The following is a 17840-nucleotide window of genomic DNA, read 5'->3' as shown; positions in this document are numbered from 1 at the left end:
TCTCTTATGTGTGTGTAGGGTCAGATAGTTGAGTTCTTTGATGAATTTTGCCTTGTTGCATTGGAGCATGCCCTTTGTAGATTCTCATTTATTGTGTGGATTTTACCAAAGATTTGCTGTTTCAACTTTGTAAGGATGTTTGTCATTAATAGTTGACGTATTTAATTGGCTCATAGCTTCTTCTTTGTTTAACCATAATAATCATAACTTCATCATTTGGCATTGTCTTAGTCTGTTAGGATCATTGTGAATTGCGTATTACTCTCTTGAAATCTCAACTCAAAATGGGTGGGGCTGTTTTGCTCTTAATTTGTGGCTTCCCATGTTATACAATAACCTCACCAACTTACTTTCTGCATTATACAATCACTGCACCATTTTACCGGCTTTAGGGTGAAGATTACCATGTTAAGTTAGGGAGCATATCTACTGTCAACGTTTTTTGTACCACTCAATGTATCATCAACCCTTGACATTTTTTATATAAAGAAAAAGTTGGGACACAATAAAATATCCATTACGGTAATCGACCATTGATATCTAAAAACATTTATGCATTTGGAAAGAGTTGTTTTACGTAGTTTATTCAAAACAAGATATATAAAAGTCATATATTAATTTAACAACTACTAATTTTATAAAATATTTTCAGAAATATATAAATCCTCACACAATTTAATTATTTTACAAAAACATTAAAAAAATATGTGAATAGAAAAACTAGTTCTCACAGGTACATAATAACGGGGTATGGGCCTTAGGCCCAAATGAGAACAAAACTAAGTTTTGATTCAACATAGTGCAAGAAGAAAAACATCACTCACCACTTTCACAGTGAAAAACAGAAAGAGAGAAACTGCTTCGTTTCACTTCACTCTTATTTTCAAACCTAAACCCTAGTTCCCTTTCTCTCTCTCTCTCTCAACAATGTCATCGATGATGGTATGCTTAACTTTCTCTCTCTATATTTGAAGTCCTTATGTCTCTGATCTAACCCTATTTTGTTTTGTTTTTTGAATTTGTGCTGCGAAACTATAGCAACCACAGATCATACTATTGAAGGAAGGTACTGATACTTCTCAAGGGAAGGCTCAATTGGTTAGCAATATCAACGCCTGCACTGCTGTCGCCGATGTCGTTCGAACCACGCTTGGACCTCGCGGCATGGACAAGCTCATCCATGATGATAAAGGCTCCGTCACTATCTCCAATGACGGCGCCACCATCATGAAGCTACTTGATATCGTCCATCCTGCTGCCAAGATCCTTGTTGATATTGCTAAATCTCAGGATTCTGAGGTTAACTCATATTTTCAAGATCCATTTTACGAAATATGACCGTGTTTGAATTCTATGTGTTGTTGATAATTGTACTTGCTTGAAAGTTGTGAAGTTGATTTGTTTGTAAATATACTTGTGTTTTGTTAATGTAAAGGTTGGAGATGGAACCACTACTGTGGTGTTGCTTGCAGCCGAGTTTTTGAGAGAGGCGAAGCCTTTCATTGAAGATGGCGTTCACTCTCAAAATTTGATAAAAAGCTATAGGGCTGCATCCACCTTGGTAAATAGTTTTTCCTGAGAAATGAAATACTGTAAGTATTGATTTATTTTACTTATGTATATTTGATGTATGTATACTTTGATGCAGGCAATTGAGAAGATTAAGGATCTTGCTACCAGCATTGAAGGAAAAAGTCTAGAAGAAAAGAAAAGCTTGCTCGCCAAGTGTGCTGCCACCACACTTTCTTCAAAACTCATTGGCGGAGAGAAAGAGTTCTTCGCGTCAATGGTCGTGGATGCTGTGATTGCAATTGGGTATGATGACAGGTTGAACATGATTGGAATTAAAAAGGTACATGCTTCAATTCTTTTAAAACCTAGTGTCCATACATAATGGCAGAATTGTGTGGACGTTGGCATTGGATTTTCATTGTGCGTATTGTTCGAAGTGTTGACAAAATCATGGAGAACTATTGAATGCACTTCCTGAAGCTATTTTCCTTACTATATTTGTCATTTCCCATTACCATCAAACTAAAATTTTCTTGTCATTTAAAAAGGATTTCTTCTTCACTATAAAATAGCATTGCTGGCCTTTCTTTTATATAATCTCAGTTACAATCTTGTCGTCAGTCGTCTTGAATAAAGCTTTCCTAGTTTTCATATTGTTGTGATGTGATGTATTAAGCTTCCACTTTCAATTTGCATAATAGTGTTCTTGGAACTATCTAAAAACAATATTTGATGAATGAATTAAAAGGATGTGATAAGAAGTAGGAACAATCAACTAACCAAAGTGATTAGTGGTTACATATGAAGATCAAGGAGTGGTACTATTGTATAGATTTTTTGTCTTTTTGTTTAATGTTTAATTATGTGGAATCAATTGCGTTTTAGAAAGTTATTTTTGAAATCAATGTGATTGAGATTTGGGTTTTCTACAGGTTCCTGGTGGTACCATGCGGGACTCATTTCTAGTAAATGGTGTTGCCTTTAAAAAGACATTTTCATATGCTGGGTTTGAGCAACAGCCCAAGAAGTTTCTCAATCCAAAAATACTATTACTAAACATTGAGTTGGAGCTAAAATCTGAGAAAGAAAATGCTGAAATAAGGTTTGAATGCTTCAAATTTTTTCCTTTATTTTTCTCATTGGTACTGTGATCTTATTAATGGATTTCTGACTTTACTGGGCTTCCTTCTGTTTCTCTTGATCCTTACAGATTATCAGATCCATCTCAATATCAGTCAATTGTTGATGCAGAATGGAATATTATTTATGACAAGTTGGATAAATGTGTCAACAGTGGTGCCAAAGTTGTTCTTTCACGACTGGCTATTGGAGATCTAGCTACTCAGGTTTTATTTTCTTTCTCTATCACACTGAATGTTCTTTCATATCCTTGGGTCCCCCTTCAGTTATCATACTGAATTTTCTTTCATATCCTTGGCTATGTGTGTCATTCCCTCCTAGAACGGGTTCCTGGTGCATTATATGCATTTCCTGCTCATATATACGGTTGTCAAACTCGCAAATTGACCTGAACTTGTGGAACCTGCATAAACTCGACTCATAAACTCAATACTACGTATAATACAATAACATGTCCACGATTAACATTAAACATTGAAACTCAATTATAAAGCAAAGCAAAGTCGAGCGGATGGCCAATTCCCATAAGATGGTCATTAAGATTGGCACTATAAAAAACACCTTTGTCAAGTGAGGAGATACCTTTTTTTAATTGATTTTAATCATCATACAGGATATAGAAGTCAATTAGTGATTTACATTCAATTACACTTCATTTGTGGAAACAAAGCACGTTTTATATTTGTCTAAAGACCAGACAACGAGTAGTAAGCTTTACCATCATCCATCACTTAATGTCAAGTGAGAATTCAAATGGTAGCATTTCAGATCATATGTATTTCATGGTATTACTAGTCTTTCATCTCACAATGTCCCACATATTGATATGTGGTGGCAGAGCTTATTCAAAAAATTGGATGCGATGGACTCAGAACAGAGAGAACAAATCAGCTATAATTTCAATGCCAAAATCAGATTACAATAAAAAACAATAAACTTCAGAATGTAATGGAGTCAGCTATTTGGGGCACCAAATCTGGGCATGATTTAGTGTTGGAAGTCATTTGCAGTGATTTGGGCATGAACAAGATGATTGGCCGGGCCAAATTTGAGAGATGAGGAGTTGAGCACAAGTGGACGAGGTCTGAGAGGCTCAGAGCTGAATCCGTTTTTTGAGGTTAAACACTGTTGCTGTGGTAGTTTGGGGACCAAATTCTTTGATGAGTGTACTTAATAACCTGCCACTAGTCATCTCGAGTTCACGTATGTCCTAGTTATTGACCAAGTTCGAGCACTAGAATTTAACAACCCTGTTCATATGTGATACCTAGTGTATTGCGTGGATGTGTTTTGGATTCTTACATTCTTTCTATTTGCATTTGCCATACTACAGTTGTCGAAAACTTTCATGGATATCATATTTTTTTTGATTAACTTGGTCTTTTAACAGTATTTTGCAGACAGAGACATTTTCTGTGCTGGTCGTGTAACCGAAGAAGATTTAAAAAGGGTTGCTGCTGCAACAGGTGGAACTGTACAAACATCTGTCAATAATGTTATTGATGAGGTTGCGCACTGTTTGTAGGACTCTGACATGGATTAATTATTTTCCAATGTGATATGCTACATCTGAAATTCTTGTTATTTGTTTGATTTAAGGTCCTTGGAACTTGTGAGGTTTTTGAGGAAAAGCAAGTTGGAAATGAGAGATTTAATTTATTCAGTGGATGTCCATCTGGCCAAACAGCCACCATAGTTCTTCGTGGTGGAGCTGATCAGGTCTGTTAGAGGTTTCACAATGACTGTTTAGTGTTTGTGATTTGTAATTTATAACTCATTCAGTAGATGTTGTTTTCTTGGCCTTATATTTTCAATTTTAATCTTTGGTACTTTCTTATAGTTCATCGAGGAAGCTGAGCGAAGTTTGCATGATGCAATCATGATTGTTAGAAGGGCTTTGAAGAATTCAACTGTTGTTGCCGGTGGAGGTGCTATAGATGTATGTGTCCAAAATTTGTTGGATTTTTTTTTAAAATTGTTAGTGAAAATTGTGGACATTAATTTGTGGTTCTTGTTGGCAGATGGAGATAAGCCGTTATCTAAGGCAGCATGCACGTACAATAGCGGGAAAGTCTCAGCTTTTTATTAACTCTTATGCAAAAGCGCTTGAGGTATGTAAAAGCTTTTTATTAACTCTTATGCATCACTTAGCATCTAAGTCTAACATTCATATCAAATAAGATGGCTTGAGATCACGTTCTTCTATTCAAATAGGGTAGTTACTTGATTTTATTTGATGCCAAGAGTTATATAATTTTATTGCAGGTTATTCCTCGGCAATTATGTGATAATGCTGGATTTGATGCCACTGATGTGCTGAACAAACTAAGGCAGAAACATGCACTTCCTTCTGGTTGGTTGACCTTCCTTCCTTCTATATGCATGTTGCCTACATACATGTATCATGCAAATTAAATGGAGAATGACTGAGCCAGAAGCCCAGAATGCTTCACAATTGTTTAGGAGTCACTGCAAGTTAAAACTATATTAACACCCATGTTACACACGGTTAAAAAAAGAATTAGAAATCCAATTTTTAAATTGTTATGAGAATACATAAGTGAACTTTATACAAATAAATAATAATGAATTCTATAAAAGTAAGATGTTAATGAAGATTCAAGATTGGTTTATTTTGTTTTAAGCTAGTATTACAAAAATGAATTAAAATCCAATTTTTATGGTTTTGTGAGAATACCTAATTGAAATTTATAAAAATAAATACTACTGAACTCTATAACAAATAGTAAGATGTTAATGATAATTCAAAATTGATTTATTTTTTTATTTTATTGTACACGATACATGACACAGCAAAGTTGTGAGATTTGGAGTCTCTAATTTTGCATTTGGTGACTTTAAGCCTTTTTAGAAATACTTTTTTCTCTTCCATCATTTTATGTTTGTTTTAATTAAATAAATAAAAGAATTATTTCCAAAAAAAGATCAAAATCATAAAATGCTGTCACAAGCCAGTAATATGGTACTTATTCCTCCTCATAAGGAGGAGTAATATTATAGACTTTCTGAATATATAACTACAAGTAACATTAGAGCAACTGTGTATTGGCCTGATTAACTACTATTTAGTATCCTTTTTATTGGCAAATTAATGCTATATATAATCCACAGCACTTGGGAAGCTTATAGCATAAATGTCAATATTTGTGTCAATGGTTGATTCTTGATACTTGAACTTATGTGTACATATTGGAGCATACTTGCTATTTTACGTATAAATGCTACTGATATATTTCATCAAGCAAAGTTCTTTGATAGCTTTGAAGCAAAAAGTCTTATTATTCCCTGCTTGTTACAGGTGAAGGGGCACCATATGGGGTGGACATAGCTACTGGTGGAATTGCTGACTCGTTTGCTAACTTTGTTTGGGAGCCTGCAGTTGTGAAGGTACCTGCCTGCAATTATGTGCATGATTTTTATTCTGATTCTAATGTTGTATGTCAACGATGTTGAAGTTAATTAATAAATTTGCAGATCAATGCTATAAATGCTGCTACAGAAGCAGCTTGCCTTATCCTAAGCGTGGATGAGACAGTTAAAAATCCCAAGGTAAGATTCCGACTACATTGATAATATCTTATTTACGTCACCATCCAAATCTGTTGATAGTAATCATTTTTATTCACTCAAATAATTTAATTGGAAAGCTTCTTTGATGATTGCAATTATAAATACTTCAAGGTCCATTCAGTAGTCATTAATTATGCATGTAATAGTACTAATGAAGTATCTATACCTACCTAAAGAGTTGACTAATTTAAGGATATAGATACATATATATCTTGCAATCGGTCTTGATTGATATTCCTTCTAATCCAATGATTGGGTTTAATCTTGTGACTTGAATTTTTCATTGGTTAGCAGAAATATGGTCTGAATGTCTCGGAAGTGTGACATTGATATTGGCTTTTATTTCCCTCTGTTTAACTTATATTTGTTTACATTACTTTATTCTAGTTTGTCTATGTTTGTTATGAATAGTGCTTATGTGATGTCATATATCAAGAAAAGAGAAACTTATGTGATGCAGCTAGACTTATTGTTTATCTGTTTTAACATATGTAGTCTGAAAGTGCACAAGGAGATGCTGCTGCCAGTGCCATGGGCGGCAGAGGCCGAGGCGGTTTCCGTGGCCGTGGTCGAGGAATGCGAAGATGATGAAATTTCATTACGATGGATTAGCATTTGTTCAGTGCAGTGGTGTATTTATGAATACATGCAAGGCCAATCAATGCATGCATTATTCTGCTAGTGGGTGTTGCTAGAAGCATGCCATATTTTGGATATACAAAAGATGGTGTTATGAAATTGTAATGGGGATTCTGGGAAAATCAGAAGGATTTGATAATGTTATCTTTCAAGCATGTATTTCTGACCTTTGGGTTATTTATACTACGCCTGAGGGGTTGAAACTGTTGGGTATTACTTATTATGGTGGCTATAATGTGTGAATTTTTGCATTTCCCTGTTTTACTTCTCAAACTGTAAAAACAGGCATGGGATTTCTGTTTCGCCTTCCCATAAATTTTGTATCACTTTTTGACCATTTCGTATTTGACGAGTATGTGATTATTTTGCTTAAAACAATATGTTGGTACTAGAGAAAGAGAAGTCATGTGTGAAGGGTACTTCAGAGAACATGGGATTGAAGGGAGGTAGTTACCATTTAAGGTTAAGCCACACAACCAATCTTTAATTCACCATTTACCATTTTTTTACTTGGTATTGCCTTTATCTAATCTGTCATATCATGTTGACAGTTATTGTGCCTGTCAATCCGCTTTCCTATCGTTTGTGTAACATATAGTTTGTATGTTATAAATGATAAATATAGTATTTTGTGTTAAATATTTGCAGTTTAATTTATTTGATTGGTATAATGTTCAATTTTTTAAATATAAAGAAGATAATGAAGCTAAAATAAGAAAAAATTATATTGTTTTTTGTATAAATAAGAAGATAATGAGACAAAATAGGGAATCACAACTTACACACTATAATGTGGTGGTTATTTTGTGTTTTCCGTAATACCATTATTTTTGGCTACTATCAACAAAGCAACATTGATTAACACCTCTTCCAATTGGTTTAGATTTTTCTTAGCCTCTGTGTTAATGCATCTTATATTATTTTAGGATATTATTATTACATAAAAAAAACTTATGTATTTATAGTGTAAAAGTTTTATATATTGTTAGTTCATCATCTTACATCTATTTTCATTAATTCTTCAAAAAAATCAGAATGAATGATGGATATATAAATCTTTATATACATAAATATTACGCTCTATTATTATTATTATTATTATTATTATTATTATTATTATTATAATAAGTTGTGACTAAAGTTATTTGAGATCAATATGGTGAATGACAGTCCACGAGAGTAAAAGTACTTGAAAACGTTTCTATGATTTTAAGAAAATTAATATTACAGGAGGCTAGATATAATGCTGTATGATTGGGTAACATGTGTTCTTTACTGCAACATTAATACAGAGAAAATTATTGTGAGCTAAGTCGATAAAAGTTAAACTTCACTTTCTGAATCTGAATTGATAATTAATGAAATACTGGCCCCACCAACATCAAATATGATAAACACAATCATTCCCATATTGATCTCAAATAACATACTAAACCAACTTCATAGTCTAAAGCTTCAAATAAATTGAAAGACATTCATATCTGATATGAAATAATCACTAAACTTTAACATCAAGCTACATTTCTAAATCTCAGAATCCTGTGAACTAGAAGTGGTTGACCTCATCAGTGGCTATGACTTCTACAGGAATGGAGGCAATATTATAAATCGACGGGGATACCTCGGTCGACCTTCCTTTCCATCAAATAACTGCAAGTGAATCAACCAAAAGATGCAAGATTGGTTATTAAAAGAATACAAACAGAGGAGAAGACTGATAATGTTGGTTTATTTTTATGTTATTTGATAAAATGCTTCACCCTTCACATATGAAAAAACTATCCAAACAGCAAAAGAACCAAATGCACTTGATCTGGCATAGACAAGCAACTAAAATCATATTGTTATAAGGATCAGTATTTTTCAATCACATGTTTAATTTAAAAGTGAAAGGAAGTAACATCATATGAATTAAACAATCAAGGAAAACATACCTTTCTGAATGGCTAAAAATCTATAAAAAATTGACAGTTTAGCCAAAAGCACACTTAGAACTATTCATCCAATTTGTGGTAGGTTTTATAGATCCTTTTATAAGAAAGTTGTGAATTTTGCTAATTCAGTTTCTGATCGAGAAGGTCGTACGTTTTGATAGTTGCAGACTCGCAGTTACATTTTATAGAATAAGTATTAAAGTGAATTAGAAAAAATGCAAAATAGAAGGTAATAAAAACAAACCTTCTTCAAGCGCCTGTGCTTTGCAATAGCCCAATTGGACATGATAAAAGTAGCAACCGCGAGAAAAACATAACCTGCAACAGTTTGCGTTGCAATGTTGAACCCCAACCACTGGTAAATCTCTGTTGTATAATTTGCGCAGGTCACGATATTGAAGAGAAAGCCACGTGGGATTTGATATCCACCACTCCCCTCAGGATTGCGAAGATTCCTCAGTATAATATGGCAATAGAAATTCGAAACCTGACAGAGTATCCCAAACCCAAATCCAATCTTTATTTGGAGGTCGCTTACAGGGGTATATAATGGGTGGTTCACATAGTAAGCAATATATGAACCAAAGGTCCAGTAATAAGCGCAGTTGCGAAACACATTGGAAAGGGGTGAGGTAGCATGGCTGAAGCGATGCACGAAAAATGTTTCCAGGATTCGTTTACCATAATGGAAACACCAATAGTACATGGCATATGTCTGCACAGGGTGGATGACACGTTCACCTTTGTAGCCAAGATACTCATAGATGACAGGGAAATAATAGAAGACTGGATAGAGAAGCAAAGGTCCCAAATACTCGCAGAAAAAGAGCGTGCGATAAGAAACTTGTGGGCCCAAGTCCTTGAATACTACAGTTAAGGTTTCTGATTTTCCATCTGTATATTCTTTCAGACTCTTGTTGTAATTAAGCACTACAGGCCTTTCTTTCGATCCTGGTTGAACAGGAAGTGTTAAGCGCTGCCTCGAGGGATACTTCTTAGCTGTTGAAGTGAAACAAATAATAATGTTAATGATCTATGAAATCCAGTGCCGCCTACAGACCAAGATGCACTTACGAACAAGCATGTTTTTCCCTTTTCTTCCATTATAATAGATGTACTAAAACGGAAAAAGCAAAGCCATACAAATGTGGCATGAATTGGATGCAATGCATTGATCTAGTGTTGTCACCAATAATTCTTTAGTTCACCTACAAAATAACTTTCATAAGCCCAAAGGTAAGTTTCCATTCTAATATATCATGTTTAATAACCTTGATTAGGTTTGTTTGGTTGATACCAACATCCTAACCTGAATTGATTCTATACAACTACCATTAGAATATATCAAGTTTAACAACCTAGAGTAGGTTTAAATAGGAAGCAATTAAAAAGGATTCACAGATCCTTTAAAACAAGAAACATCTTACTGGATACTAAATGGTAAGAATAGAAAAACCTATGAGGATGTCATAATGGAGAGGATTATCAATTATCAGCACAAAATATACGAAAAACTAAAATCTATCACACATTTCCATAAGATAGTAGAGAAAAACCAAAAGTTCACTTACTTCGCCTATGAATTTCGGTCTGCAGATCTGCTACGATAGCCTGAGGCAAAGAAACAATGGGATAAACCATAATTCATTTACTATTGAACACAAGGACCTCATATCTCAAAATAAAATCCAACTAGGAAATGAAAAAAATATACTCTTTTTGTGACAACAAAGGTAAAAAATGAGGGAAAGAAGACATACAGAATCACCGAGCTGAATGCCACCCTTAACGATTTCTCTTCCACTCCTAGAAACCAAAGTGACCTTCATCCTCAAAAACCCAGAGAAACTCACTTCTCCTAACAATAGCATAGGCAAGATCAAATAGAAAATAAGCTAAAACTCAAGGAAACAAAACAGAGAATCACATTAGACCCCACATACAATATACATCATAAGTCAAAACCCATAAATATAATTGTTAGAACTATGATAGTTATCTTATTTCATTTAAATTTTATCATGATTTGACTATGTTTTATTGTGCACTGAATTACACATCAATATCACATTGCAATTTAGGCTTCTCCCAAATAGAGATTATATATTTCCTATCTAACAATAATAATACAGCACTATTGATGTGAAGTTATCAAATTTGCAATTATATTATTATATAGCAGAAACCCCACGTTGAGGAAATAATCAAATCTTGGAAGCATGAAATGGTGAAATTTTGAAGGTGGTTATTGAGGAAATAATAGTTGGGGGAGAAGGAAATAGCGAAAAGAGAGAAACTTTGAGGAAGAGAATAACAAAGAAGGAAGATTAGAGAGGAAGGAGAGAGTTACCTGAACTATGGTAGTCCTCTTAGTAACACAACCACATCAACGTAAAAATGGTTTCAGATTTTGAATAGAACTAAGACAAGGGAATGAATATATATATATATATATATATAACTATTGAGAACACTGCGTTAGTATGAGAAATGAGAATACTTATTATGAATCACTAGATATTGATTGAATGATTAAAATTAAAAGATATATGCACGTGACTATGTATTATATGATCAATTAATAATTTTTATACATGCCCTAGATCTACTTGATTAGCTTCCTATAAAATATACTCAAGTGAGAATCGTTCTAGTATAAAAATTGTGAGAACAATAAATCTAAGTTTTACAAATAATTATGAATGGTTAAAGATTAAAAGTTAGGTATTATATATAGATAAATAATGATGATAAAATATAGAAATATTGGTAAGGGGACATGTATAATATAAATATTAATGGGATACGGTTGGGAGTGGGACAGCTAACAATTTGTGCAGATCAACTGCCACCAAATGGATAGTTAATGTTTTTTATTATGAATGACCTCACATTTGGGATGTTTTACTTAATCATCATGTGAAAGTTTTGCTAGAGAATAAGAAATCATAATTTTCATAGAATCTTAAAAGAATTAACTCATTCTTTTATCAAAATATGTTATTTGTTTGACCACTTGGAAAAAAATGAAGAGAATTATGAGAGCTAGTCTCATTCCACATATCCCTTGTAGGTTGAGAAACAAGTTGGATATAATGAATGAATGGTAATTAATGCATTTAGAAACCAACCACTACCATCCTCACTTTCTTCTTACCATCTTAGGATAGGAGGTGGTCTTCATTATGGCCAATGGGACCCATGTCTCTTTGGGTTATACCTTCCTGAATTATGTGGAGAGAAGTTGGGCTCGAGTTTTGGATTTCCTTGACCTGACCTAGGCCCAACTTCTCTCCCCAGTTCGAAGACATATATATTATATAATTCTCTCATTTAGTATTGTATACACCATAGCTCGTACCATAAAATGTAAAAAGTGATGATGTTATCCACCTTGGTACCACCAAACAGAGGGAACACAGAGAATATAAGCTTCACCACTTTTGGTGCTTTATGGAACTTTGGCTTACATTTCAATTTGGTTCAATCTTCCACACAGGAAAACAGACTCTGATGCTTGGTCAAGATTATGCATTCCACAGATTGAACTTTCTATAAAGTCTAGTGGGTGGATTTGCTAACAGGAGAGTAGGCATATAATGCAATATATTGAGGCATCAATAGAGAAGGATCAAGAAAAGGATTCTTCAGTGAGATCAATGGATTTTATTAATTTGACCGGAATTTTTATTGCCTTAGAGCGGTAGTTTCTTACTTATTTATAGTGTCAATCAATTACCACCTTGTATTCTATACTTAAATATCACTTACTCCATTTTATAACAACCACAACAAAATGATGGTTACCCATAATTATGTTTCTATTAACCCAAAGCTTAAAACATTAATAAAACATCAATGAAAATCATACCTATCTTAGTTTTTTTAATAATGATGATTATAGGGTAATTGTCAACAAAATGGGATATAATTCCTAAATCTGACACGACACAATAATCATCTTTTTTCAGGGGGCCAAATTCAGAACCCTGAAACCCAATTCTAGTTTTCTACTAATTTTGCATTTTGGACTTTGGATAAAGCTCTTCCTCCTTCCGAGTGGAGAGAGCATTCCAACTGCTTCCTATAAAACAAATCTGCCTACAATATGATACAATTACAAATTGATGCTTCACTTCCTATGCTTCTTCAGAATTGGTTCTGACTGCACATCACCAACACCCTGCCAAATTTCAACACATAAATGAACATTAATATCCGCATCGAAAACACAGCATTGTTTAGTCTCCAGATTGAAAACTAATTAGCTATCTTGATAGATGGCTGGTTAATACCTCACTAAGAAAATAAAAAACAAAAATAACTTACAACAGAAGAAAGTTGCTCGCGAATTACAGCACTAGAAAGTTGCTCCCGAATATAGGCCATTGACCGTAGCATAGCGCCCAATGTGTCCCTGGACACCTGAAACTTAACTTCAGACTGACCAGAAGTTGTCTCCGCATCTTGGAGCTGAAAAGGTTAACAAAATTAAATTAACACTATAAAATCACCCACCATCAAAATAAAATGAAGCATAGTACGAACTGTGAAGAATTGTTCTTTGAGGAACTTTTATCATGAAACAGCAAACAAAAATAGATATCTGCCTTTATAGTGTTGGAATAATAAAGCAATAGTGCTTACAGACAAGAACTATTTGAGATAAATAAAGCCTGAATAACAAAAAATCACACAATACCTTGAGATTTATTACAGCAACCTTATTAGCTGGTGTTGAAAGCTGTTCGCTGATGTAAGCCATAGACTTCAACATTGGTTCCAAAGAAACTCTTGAGAGCTGAAACTTAACCTCAGATTCTGTTGATGGATTCTTGCAATAATCATGCAACTGCAATTGAATTATTTTAAAGGGCTTAATCTCCTCACTAATTATTATGTGTTGCAAGAGAATAAAAGTGTTTACTGCCGCAATTAAATGTTGGAGAAGATATTTATAGCCAAAAAGGGTTTAGGTCAATTGAGCCCCAGAAACTTGTCATGCTAAAGACAGGTATCTCAAACAACTTTAAACTAAATGAAGAATACTACCACCAGTTTTTTATTACTGACACTACTATGTGCATACCTTCATACTGATAACAGCTACTCTATTCCCTGGAGTTGAGTTTTTGTTCTCCATCACCCATGTCATTGATTTCAGACATGGAATAACCACCTATTTGAAAGAACCCAAAAAAGAGTTCAATGCCTTGCAGATCCTATTCCAATCTCAAGCACCGATTAAATAAAAAAAACATAATTAAAGAAGTTCTTCATATACCATATTTTCAGTGGGGCTATCATCTCGCTGGAAAGACACTGGGGCCATCCGTGGTAAATTTAGATCAGTGACAGATTGAACAGGAGCACCAATATCGTTAAGATTAAACCTCCTTGTTATTTCATCTTGCCGTGGCCATAAAAGAGGGGTTGTATTTGATGCTGAAGCGGGGGTTTTCTTGTCATCATAAGCAGTTCCACCGGCTAGATAACTAGACGGTGCAACCTTGGCAACACTTCTCTTCACCACAGAAACCTTCTTTCCACCTTCTCTGAGAGCATTCATTGCAGCTTTGTAAGTTTCCACAGATATTGCGCCTTCCTCAGCATATCTGATGGCTTCCCGACATAGATTGCTATAACGTGATGCCACAGATTCCTGTCCATGTGATTCTGCACCACATTCTTCTAATCCAACACTGTTTTTTGCATTCCTTGTCCACCGCTTTAGGATGTAATGGGATGGTAATGTAAGTACATTAGTCACAGTGAAAACAGTTAGAACATGCCTACAAAGAATGCCTGAATACTCAAACATTTGGCAACTACAGCTAGCTCTCAACTCAGAATGGTTTATTGTGACCATATATGCTTTTTGGTCATCCTCAAATTTTGCAACCCTGAATTTGATGTTTGGCCCATCTTCGTCAATTCTGTTGGCAGTATAAACAAAAGTTTCAACTAGTTCTTCTTGAAATTTTGAAAATATTTTCCGTGTATAAAGATCAGCAGCCTGTTTCTCCATTGGTGAAGGTGTCTTCAAAACTGGTGTGGTGCAAATTGTCTCAGCATCTGATTCTATTTCCTTTTCAAGACAGCTCTCCAAAGCTAGTTCATACTGCCTAAAGAACATTGGTAATGTTGTCTGTTGATTGACAAAACCATCAAAAAAAGAACCATCCAATCCTTGATTAGGAGATATTGCAGCAAAAAATGAATCACGGAAATACGCAGGAACCCATTGAGCACGAGCATTGTACAATGACTGAAGCCAATCGTTTCTTCCGAGTTCATATTTATCGATGATAGAATTCCAAGATGAATCAAATTCCTCAATTGTTTCTGTCAGGTTAATACAATTATAAAGTTCAGCCTGAAATTTTGGATGCATATGACATACATGGGCCAATTTTTCCTGGCCTTCTCGCAACACGTGCCACTTGCTTATACAGTGGCGGGTGTGAGGCAAAACTTGTGAAACAGCTATCTTTATGGCTCTGTCTTGATCAGTTGTTATAGAGACAGGATGGCGGTCATTCATTGCTGTCAGAAATGTCTTAATGAGCCACAGAAGAGAAGCCTCAGAATCATCCAAAAGGAGTGCACAACCAAACAAAATCCTCTGGCCATGATGATTTATCCCAGTGAATGGAGCAAACGGCACTCTGTATTGATATACTCTGTATGTTGTGTCCAGATTAACCATATCGCCAAAATGACTGTAAGCTGTCCTTGATCTTGCATCTGCCCAAAACACGTTAGTCATATGATTATCTTCATCAAGTTGTATTGCATAAAAGAAACCAGGGTTCGCAGCTTGCATTTTCTTAAAATACTCCAGCAGATTCTGAGCATCCCTCCCTAACGTCCTCTTTCGAACATGTGGCCTAACAGTACAATTCATCAATGTGGAATTTTTAACATGGTGACTTGTTTCAACAGCAGCAGCTGCTGCAGAAATGTTCTTAATCCCATGAAGACTCTCATTGGAATTGCGATTCGTGTCCGTAGATACATAAATGGCACCAGTGGGATTTTTAACAGGATGACCTGTTTCAACAAGAGCAGCTGCTGCGGGAATGTTCCTAATCCCATGAAGATTCTCATTTGAATTGCGATTTCCATCCATAGAATACATTACACCACTTGGAACAAGCCCCAGTCCTTGGTAGGTTTCGGGCATCGTTCTTCCAACACTAGAAAAGTGCTTACGTGGCCGATTATTATGAACCTTAGTGGAACCTGACATGGAATGACTATGCTCCTTCAGAAATTTTGTAACAAACCACTTACTTTGACCCTTTTGCTCTATCCTAATCATTGCATCACAACTTTCTGTAAGCCTTTTTTTCAAACCTTCCCCGCCACACACAAATTCCCGATACATATTTGCTCCATCAGCTTTAGAACGACCATGCGGGCCAGCTTTGGAGACGAAACCCACACGTCTTGCATATTCATTGCAGAAAGTCTTTGCAGCATCTTCCGAATCAAATGACATACCCAAGTATGGCTCAGAAATCCCAACCTCAACATGAGATCCAGAGTTTTCAGCATTGTTAATTTCACCTTCCCTAGGTTCAGCATCCCCATCACCTATCATAGCTTGACGGCCACTTCCTTCTCCCAAGTTTATCACTTGAACATCCATTTGAAATAATTTATACTGCTAACTCATTAAGCACCCATCTCTTGGGTGATATACTCAGCGAGAACTGCAAGCTTTAATCATGTCATGTAGAAAGTTGCCTATGCTCCAATTTAATCTAAAAAACCAGACATGAAAATTCAATATTGATGAAGATTATGGAATGATCTTCACACAGTGCCCATAACTTATTCAGCAAAATGCTACTATCACTTCCTCTTAAAGTTTTAAATCAATTCCCTTTACCAAACACCCTTTAGACATAAAATAATTACGTCTGATCAAAATCCAGTCTTATTTGTAGTGATATCAGAAACCTTATATATCAAAACTACGGTAGCAGTTATAGGATGAGGAAACAATATCGTAGAAATTAAGATGGAAAATTGGAAAAACCCTAACTTACAGTGATGAACGGCAAGTATAGGTGTAATAAACGGCGTTAAGATGGAAAATTGGAAACGACGGCGTTTGGAAAGGGAGTTAGGGTAAATGGAGCTCCGGTAGATGGAAGAAACGGTGGGGAGAGAAAGAGTGAGTGATTTTCGTATGTTGTTAGTACTCACACGTCATATCAACCGTTTGATTTGCATCACACGGTCTATCATTCATTTATGTGCTGGGATTCCATCACATGGAACACGTTACTCTACGTCCTATTAAATACTATCATTTTATTCTAATGTTGGCTTAAACAAAGCCAAATTTATATCAATAGTGAATCATTAATGTTTACTTGTTCAAATTAAAAATAGTTTTTTATTAAGCAAGACGTGGTTTTAAATAAGTTTTTGGAGTCAACTTATAATGGTTGTAGTAATTGTGATATCTAATATTTATGTATTAACTTTTAATTCTTTCAAAATAATTAACCCAACAAGACATCTTTGACTCAGTCTGTATAAAAATAATTATTGTCTATAACATTATTTACGAATAATATAACATTTTTATCACTTGTATATTGTCTATAACATCTTTGACTCAATCTGTATAAAAATAATTATTGATACTAATTGATAATTGATTTCCTTATAAGAAAAATTATAATTTTACTAGTGCTTGGGAGAAGATGCATGATGCATATAGACGTGGAAGTTATCAATATAACACGTCTTCAAAACTAAAAAACATGTTATTGCAATTAGTAATAGACTAGAGCTTCTGCTATCAATTTTAAAAGAGATTAATTTCTTACACGATGATAAAATACTTATGTAATACAAAAAAGGTATAGAAATTATATATAATCATTATATTATTTATTATTTATTTATATTTTTTTAAAGAAATGATCGTAATTAAACATGAAGAGTGAATGATTTGAATTTTTACAATTTGTGTGAGCTGAAAAGGAATCACCAAAGGAGGTT

The 17840-nt window shown here is 34.5% G+C and overlaps 3 protein-coding genes across 8 annotated transcripts; 1 reads left to right on the top strand and 2 right to left on the bottom strand.

Annotated features, from left to right (window-relative positions):
* On the top strand, positions 802-7223 carry LOC109360870 (T-complex protein 1 subunit eta). Of its 2 annotated transcripts, XM_019606053.1 has the most exons (15): positions 802-942; positions 1039-1299; positions 1436-1561; positions 1649-1852; positions 2445-2614; positions 2723-2858; positions 4043-4159; positions 4252-4371; positions 4493-4591; positions 4674-4763; positions 4918-5005; positions 5972-6060; positions 6148-6222; positions 6739-6835; positions 6869-7223. In XM_019606053.1, the coding sequence occupies exons 1-14, from the start codon at positions 928-930 to the stop codon at positions 6829-6831; spliced, it is 1683 nt and encodes a 560-aa protein (XP_019461598.1). In that variant the 5' UTR covers positions 802-927; the 3' UTR covers positions 6832-6835; positions 6869-7223. The 2 variants fall into 2 exon arrangements, with proteins under 2 accessions (XP_019461598.1, XP_019461597.1); XM_019606052.1 differs by having other exon boundaries at positions 6739-7223.
* On the bottom strand, positions 8196-11260 carry LOC109361041 (very-long-chain enoyl-CoA reductase-like). 4 transcript variants are annotated; one of them, XM_019606338.1, is made up of 5 exons: positions 11167-11260; positions 10577-10674; positions 10388-10427; positions 9030-9815; positions 8196-8591 (listed from the first exon to the last, which is right to left on the bottom strand). In XM_019606338.1, exons 2-5 carry the CDS (start codon positions 10643-10645, stop codon positions 8464-8466), a joined length of 1023 nt encoding a protein of 340 aa, XP_019461883.1. In that variant the 5' UTR covers positions 10646-10674; positions 11167-11260; the 3' UTR covers positions 8196-8463. The 4 variants fall into 4 exon arrangements, with proteins under 4 accessions (XP_019461883.1, XP_019461882.1, XP_019461884.1 ...); XM_019606337.1 differs by having other exon boundaries at positions 10577-10711; positions 11167-11252; XM_019606339.1 differs by having other exon boundaries at positions 10577-10684; positions 11167-11252.
* LOC109360293 (protein FAR1-RELATED SEQUENCE 3-like) lies at positions 12672-17064 on the bottom strand. Of its 2 annotated transcripts, none has more exons than XM_019605079.1 (6): positions 16870-17064; positions 14101-16585; positions 13906-13995; positions 13519-13668; positions 13146-13289; positions 12672-12999 (listed from the first exon to the last, which is right to left on the bottom strand). In XM_019605079.1, the coding sequence occupies exons 2-6, from the start codon at positions 16468-16470 to the stop codon at positions 12949-12951; spliced, it is 2805 nt and encodes a 934-aa protein (XP_019460624.1). In that variant the 5' UTR covers positions 16471-16585; positions 16870-17064; the 3' UTR covers positions 12672-12948. The 2 variants fall into 2 exon arrangements, with proteins under 2 accessions (XP_019460624.1, XP_019460623.1); XM_019605078.1 differs by having other exon boundaries at positions 16874-17064.

This window comes from Lupinus angustifolius, chromosome LG11, assembly GCF_001865875.1.
Source record: "Lupinus angustifolius cultivar Tanjil chromosome LG11, LupAngTanjil_v1.0, whole genome shotgun sequence".
Classification (NCBI taxonomy): Eukaryota; Viridiplantae; Streptophyta; class Magnoliopsida; order Fabales; family Fabaceae; genus Lupinus; species Lupinus angustifolius.
The sequence above is the reverse complement of the archived record's forward strand: the minus strand, read 5'-3'. Positions and strand labels throughout refer to the sequence as shown.

Excerpts from the sequence above, each read along its gene's own strand:
- LOC109360870 (XM_019606053.1), top strand. Across the intron at positions 1,300-1,435 it reads CTAAATCTCAGGATTCTGAG|GTTGGAGATGGAACCACTAC; the intron begins GTTAACTCATAT and ends GTTAATGTAAAG. Across the intron at positions 4,592-4,673 it reads CCGGTGGAGGTGCTATAGAT|ATGGAGATAAGCCGTTATCT; the intron begins GTATGTGTCCAA and ends TCTTGTTGGCAG.
- LOC109361041 (XM_019606337.1), bottom strand. The coding sequence starts at position 10,687 with ATGCTATTGTTAGGAGAAGTGAGTTTCTCTGGGTTTTTGAGGATGAAG. Across the intron at positions 10,428-10,576 it reads GCATTCAGCTCGGTGATTCT|GCTATCGTAGCAGATCTGCA; the intron begins GTATGTCTTCTT and ends TCTTTGCCTCAG. Across the intron at positions 9,816-10,387 it reads GACCGAAATTCATAGGCGAA|CTAAGAAGTATCCCTCGAGG; the intron begins GTAAGTGAACTT and ends TCACTTCAACAG.
- LOC109360293 (XM_019605079.1), bottom strand. The coding sequence starts at position 16,470 with ATGGATGTTCAAGTGATAAACTTGGGAGAAGGAAGTGGCCGTCAAGCT. Across the intron at positions 13,996-14,100 it reads ATAGCCCCACTGAAAATATG|GTGGTTATTCCATGTCTGAA; the intron begins GTATATGAAGAA and ends TCTTTCAAATAG. Across the intron at positions 13,000-13,145 it reads GCGAGCAACTTTCTTCTGTT|GGTGTTGGTGATGTGCAGTC; the intron begins GTAAGTTATTTT and ends GAAATTTGGCAG.